This window comes from Apostichopus japonicus, chromosome 9 (genome assembly GCF_037975245.1).
Source record: "Apostichopus japonicus isolate 1M-3 chromosome 9, ASM3797524v1, whole genome shotgun sequence".
Taxonomy (NCBI): Eukaryota; Metazoa; Echinodermata; class Holothuroidea; order Aspidochirotida; family Stichopodidae; genus Apostichopus; species Apostichopus japonicus.
Window position 1 is genome coordinate 8,986,115 of NC_092569.1, and position 7,054 is coordinate 8,993,168.

At 38.5% G+C, this 7,054-nt stretch overlaps 1 protein-coding gene across 1 annotated transcript; it reads right to left on the reverse strand.

Annotated features, from left to right (window-relative positions):
* Positions 1-413: 413 nt before the first annotated feature.
* Positions 414-6,424, reverse strand: LOC139973464 (uncharacterized). The gene is made up of 3 exons (XM_071980161.1): positions 6,268-6,424; positions 5,776-5,977; positions 414-3,744 (listed from the first exon to the last, which is right to left on the reverse strand). Exons 2-3 carry the CDS (start codon positions 5,974-5,976, stop codon positions 2,167-2,169), a joined length of 1,779 nt encoding a protein of 592 aa, XP_071836262.1. The 5' UTR covers position 5,977; positions 6,268-6,424; the 3' UTR covers positions 414-2,166.
* Positions 6,425-7,054: the final 630 nt, after the last annotated feature.

The window sequence follows — 7,054 nt, forward strand, 5'->3', positions numbered from 1 at the left end:
ATAAATACTGTTATATTTTGACATTTTTGAACAATCTAGAAGAATTTTCAACTCTTGAGGTTGTTACACATACATGTACATCGTCTACGTTTATGAATTGCACACGGTGGGTTTTGTAATATTCTGTCTGCTGGTGTAGGGGGGGGGGGGCCTTTTCATATTTGTGTGTCGTGATAGGGGGAGCCTAAGGCCACCAAAATCTTACGTGGTCTTCCTTTGGTATCATAGCGGACCATATTTTCAAGGAAGGTTATACTCTGGTGAGGCATTCTTTCTCAATGCGTTTGGACATTAATAACGCATCATTTTATTAATATATATCCTCATAGATGGCAACGTATCAGTTGCTTTTATATTAAATAAATCAAAGTTTTTATTCTGATTTCTTAGAGTTGCAAGGAAATGGTAGAAATCAAGGACGCAGTATTTCGTTTAATTTCACGCCAGTTTAATTACAATTTTATGACACCTCTTCTGAAACCTAGACTATAATCACTTTATAAAATGTACACACTCAGTTGTTACCAGTTATACAACGAAAACATATCAATTATATATAATCTTTCAACTTTATTAATTGGTAAATAAATGGGAAGAGATAATTAAGGGATGAAAGACAAGTGGATCCCTCAGGTGGGAACACGTGACTCTTAGTAATGAGATGTGGCTAGTATATCTGGTAATGGTTTTGTACATCAATAGCCAAAATGAACACATGAAAAGTGATAGAAGGAAAACCTCGATATTCATAACAGAGAATATGATATCAATTTATGTAAATGATAACTCGAAAAAGTTATAGTGCGAGATATTGACAGCAGACCACAAAGCTGTTATCGCCTTAATGAATTAAATTGACAACAGTCATACACGAAAGATCCAATGGCCAATGGTTTTGATTATCACGTGTTCCAGAGCAAGTTCTTCGATAACAAATTAAGAATGATAGTTTTTTTGTGTGGTCATTTTGGCTAAATCGTATTATATGGTTCATGGGGAACAGCAGATTTTCTGGTCACTTTTTAATTCTTTATTAGCCATCCGCGAATCCTACGTTATGGAGTGGGTTAAATAGCAGTCTGAATAGTACCAATAATAGGAGCTTAAACTGCTAAAACTTTGAAAGCTTAATAAACTAAAAGCTTAAACTGCTTATGTGTACTGTTCTTGAGCGGAGTCTTCCATCATTTCGGTGCTACTTGTTTGCGAAATAGGATATAAAAGCACTCCCTGGTTCACCATAGCTATGATGCAGTTATGATAGATGAGGTGCCTTCACTTTCCTCAGTATTTCTTGAGAAAGTTTTAAGATCCCGAGGAACACTCTCGTCCGTCTGAAGGGTAAGTTAGATGGTGCTCTTGGGAACAGGAATGTGTGAGACAAGAACACGCCTCCCGCAGACGTTATTCGAAAAGAAAGGGCTTGATGTAAGTCGGTGTTCATCCACGATCGTCAAATGGATAGGTTTCAAATGAGCTACTGATAGTTATCTAACCTAGGAACTCACTGAACAATAAAAATTTATGTTAAACTCTTAGTCTTTTTGTAAGAATCCAGCGTTCTTCCATGTTTTGCTCTTCTTCATTTGTTTCGCTGGTAAAACGGTTAGCTAAAGTAAAACTATCTCGCTAAAGGATTTACTGTAACAAAAGTGATCACAGTCCTACTTTCCATTTTTGCTTTCAAATATTTCCACGCAGAAATAAGTTACTATGATATCATACCATATTAAATATGGATCAGGGATCAAAGAATAGAGTGATACCTTCTGCTCAAATATACCTTATTGCTCCATCCCCCCACCCCCCCCCCCCCGACAAAAATGTGATGATTTTACAACCAACATGCATGTAATCAGTCGGTTCATATCAAGGTATATACAAGTAATCTGTCGGTTCATATCAAGGTATACAAGAACATGTTTTTCTTAATATTTAGGCATGTACTGCGTAGCATATACGTCATCATCTATTTCGCCTACAGGGAGCATTACAGTGATGCAACATATTCTACAGCTAAATATCTGCAACGCTGGAATAGCTTAACAAACATTATATAGCCTCTCACTTTTTCTTTTCTCTATTTCTTGAACTGTGGCCTATGATTAAAAGGTTACCAATGTCACCCGTAAGAGTCAGTTATCTTCCCTGTGGCTGCTATTATCATTATTCCGCATTACTGCGGTACCATTCTAGCGTTCTAACGTCCCCGTTCAGCATATTTACTGTGCGAACCGCCACTCGTTGGTTGAAAGGGATAACGCGATTCCTCCCCTTGCGGAAGTCGCGCATAGTCAGCCCATGGCAATTCATGACATCAGAGAGTTTGGGAATAGGTTTCGTCCCAGTATGCCTTTCACCTCTCAGATAATTGATAAAGTAGGCGGTATTGTCATAGTACTCATGAAAACAACTTACTTTCCTACCTACCAAATCCCTAATCTTTAAGTTGCAATCTTTCAGTCCCCGTGCATTAAGTTCCATCTGTCTGGATTTTGCTGTTGGCCAAACCGCACCGTCAATACCTAGAAACCAATTAAAGGTTTCCATGAAAAGGGCAGCATGAGGATTTGTCTTACTAAGGAACGGTTCAAGTATTTCGATGGTCTGACTGATTCTGTAATAATCGATTAAGTTTGAAGCAAATATCCTGTCAAAAACTTGCCCCGGTATCACAGATCCAAGTTCGAGGAAGTCTTCCGTACAGATATATATCGAGAGGCGCCGATCACGCATCATATCCCGGGTCTTAGCAACTACGTGAGTAGTAAACTCGTGGCACATAGTAATGACTGAGTCACACCTTTTGAATTGAGCCAAATCCAAATAATCCCAGATTTGGTACGGAATGCAATCGGATCTAATGCAGTAAGAAAAGTTGTAACTCGATGGGGATTTGACTGTAGCAAGAAAATACGGTTCTCTACCTCTGCCGGTAAAGGTTGGGTTATAATTCGTCATTACACCATCTACCATGTATCCTGGGAGTATTTTACCGTCATCAAACCACTTCTTGATGGAATTTACATGCTGCTGTGGAACGTCATGTAAGTGACCTACGAGGCCTAATCTAGCTCCCGGATCAGAATCGAAGATGGCCTTTCTTTCTTTCATAATGTCATCACTCTTCCCATTCTTAATTTCACATGGGTACTTTACCCATCCACTCCAAACCTCACGCATTACTTTATATGATTGTTCATTGACGTCAATCATACCTCCAGTAATCTTTTTCAAGCGTGAAGAATCCATCTCAATCAAATTTGAGAGCTTCTCACGTAATAGTAAGTAATCGTTGAGCGGCAGTTGAAGAGACAACCATATTGTAGAAACAGTTGAGACCTGTTTTGCTTCACAAGTAAACATCAGGAAGAGCAGAAGGACATTTCGTGCCATTGTAAAAGGATCGATGTCGTTCAAGACAAATTTAAGACTACTGGTAAATGCTTTTGGTTGTGATTCAACTGTTTTCATCATATGGAGCAAGTCACCACAAGCTGGCAGCAAAATGTTAAAAGTTGCCTGGATACCCTGTTTGCCTTTCATTTCGTTATTATGTATGTTTAAGAGATCATTTGGAAATGAGTTGCTGAAATAGAATGGGTAATCACCCATGAAGGTAAACGGCCTCGATCCTACTTGTTCAACAATCTTCTGCCATTTTCGACACACTGGTTTATGTTTCGCCCAGTCACTAAGTTGACAATCTTTATTGCAATACCAAACAGAGTAACAGCCAGAACACTGTAGGATGAAAGACAATCAGAAATTAACATGTATATGGTTGTTCAAATATCACCATGATCGCTGGTTACCTATTATAATAAACATGTATGTGTGTATGTATATATGTATGTATATTACATCCTCCTGCAAGCAGGAACTCGCGAAGAAGCCTCATTGGCTTACCAAGGCCGCAAGCTGACCGAAGTCAGTCTCTTACATTCATATTTAACGTCCATGAATATGAATTGTTAATTGTCAACAACTCTGTAACTGGACGACATATATTAATCTGGGAGTGACTCGAACCGGGTAACATTCGTGAGTAACATTCGTGAGTAACATTCGTGAGTAACATTCGTGAGTAAGGAGTAATTTGTCGGAACATTTATCATGGTAAAGGCAAATTCACTGTTTTCTAGTCTCTTTTGTAAACACACAAACATGTAAGGTACTGACACTTCAAATTATGTCTTGGTTTTCTCTAACAACTCTCGTTCGCGAGACTTCCATCAAGCGCAATCAGGTGACTAGTCATATGGAGTACTGAGCTGAGTAGGAACAACTTCACCAACTTTTTATTTATCTCCATGAATTGTAATGACCCAATTGTCTTTTCTATATATATATATATATATATATATATATATATATATATATATATATATATATATATATACTCATGAGGTTGGATCCATAGTTATATATATACTCATGATAGTTATATATATATATATATATATATATATATATATATATATATATATATATATATATATATATATATATATACACACATATATATATATATATATATATATATATATATATATATATATATATATATATATATATATATGGTTCGAAACCGGTAAGGAAGGTCGTAATTCCACTGTAGGCGTTTGTCACCTGTCTCGAGCAATACTAGTTCTGTTTTTGGTGACATATTTTGCCTTACTCTAGATATCAAACATGATGCTAACCAACTCGAAAATCATTTGTGATTCCTCAAGCCGGTTCTTGAAACAGATAGCCTACTTTGAACAGACTTTACATTAATGAATGGAGGTAAACGACAAAGGCAAATGATAAATAATTGAAATCGCAATGAGTTGGAAAATCAAGAACAGTGAAAAAACTTCCAGCCTTTATCAGGATTCGAACCTGGGCCTCCCTCTTTGTACGCGGACACCCTAACCAACTAGGCTATGGACGCTGATTGTATGTCTAGAGGTTCAAAACCGGTAAGGAAGGTTGTAATTCCACTGCAGGCGTTTGTCACCACTGGCGGATCCAGGGCCTTTGTTTGGGAGGGGCCAAAGTGGCATTAGAGTGATATGGGGGAGGGGTCTAAGGGGAGGGGGTGCCCCCCTCCCCTTTGGAAAATTTTCTATTGCTGAATGCCCTCAGATGCAATTTGGTGCGACAAAAGTGTACAATGGTGATGTAAATTTACTTCTACAAAAAATGTTTCCCAGGTGTAATTTTCTAAAATATTTATAAAACAAAGTTGGGATCATCTTTCTCAAGAAATTTTATTTCTCATAGGTTATAAATTTCTTACAACCAGCCTGTAACTGCAAAATGGTGTTAAACTGTAATTCCTCATGCTCATACATTTACATAGCTCCCAACTCTTGAGAAGGCAAATGCTGGTCCATGCCACGAATCGCCGTCCTGGGGGAGGGGTATAAGGGGAGGGGGTGTCCCCTTTTGGATTTTTTTTTAATCCTGGTGATGCCTACATGTAAAATGGTGGCACTTAGAAAGGCTTTTGTCACCCAAAATTTTCAATTATATGATTTAGCGGATGTTCGGAAACACTTTTTGGCTCACCTTTGGGGGGGGCATTGCCCCCTTGGCCCCCCCCCTTGGATCCGCCAGTGTTTGTCACCTGTATCGAACAATACTAGTTCTGTTTTTGGTGACATATTTTGCCTTACTAAATATATATATATATATATATATATATATATATATATATATATATATATATATATATATATATATATATATATATATAATAGCTGAAGGGGAAATTAACGGTCTTACCTCATTCTTAGCTCCAACTTTCTTACAAGCTGCACATGGTTTTGCAGACCACGTAGGACATTCAACACTTTTGTGGCGAGTTTGATCATTTTCTTTGCACTTGTTACTACAGTATTCTGCAATGCCACACGAACCGCAGTTCACTGTAGTCTTACTTAAAGCTGTATAACATCGCCAGCAGCAGCCTTCTTTGACGTCCATTCTGGAATACAAGCAGTAAGAATAACTTCAACTTCATAAATATCCCCAACTCAAAATAGTTGGCTGAGTTCCCTTAATCTGCGATCTTTCTTTTTCTGTAAATAGCTCTCTTTAACGGCGACTAGTGATAAAGAGCATTACACATATATATATCACACACCATTGTTTTTGTAGACTAGAATCAATATATCGATATTATCATTCTTTTCCACTAAGCTTTTTTTGGGGATATGCATGCACATATGTTATTGATGAATGGCTACAGCAATAACAGATAAATTCAACACGTACCTGTAAACCTTCCTAAGCCTGCAATCCCAGTAAGCTGGAAAAGATACTAACAATCTGAAAGCTTCCCTTGAATATCTCTTTGGTACTGCAGCACGTATACACTACAAGATTGAAACCAATACCGTATATATCGTACACTTAAATGCGCGTGACAGAGGTGTTACAGTGGGAACATTAAACAACGTTTATCAACGATCTATAAATAGACGTGGAATTTTCCCGACTTGCGCAATAGTTGAATAGTGCATTAGTAGGTTTCATTTTGCATGACTATGCATCATAATGAGTGGCGTGTGCAAGGGGGAAGGGGTACATGGTTCTCCAACTCCATGGTCAGGAGGGCAAAATTGTCAATTGCGATTTTTGTTTTACCTGCAGTCGGGGAAGAGTAAGACTATTTCGCCGTGCCCCAGGATGCCTTCACACTAAACAACATATTGTACTTGCGTTTAAACGTTATAATATGTTATGACATTTCTTGATCCGCCTCTGGTCTTTCCATAAAGATCCATGCTACTTCCTTAATCAGTGGATCAATGTCGAATTTGCGCCCAACCCGCCCCCAACCTCCCCACTGTACACACACACCTGAGACATGCTGCTCACGTCACTGACCATTATCAGGCGCGTATCCAGGATTTTCAAACCCGGGGGGCGCGAATTACTATCTAAGCAGAGCGCCACCATCGGTTGGCGCGCAGCGTACAAGAAAATTTCTTGTTTTGAAACCCCCCCCCCCCCCAGATCACCGGAAACGGCACTTCTCGGGCTTGAAATGACCAACCAG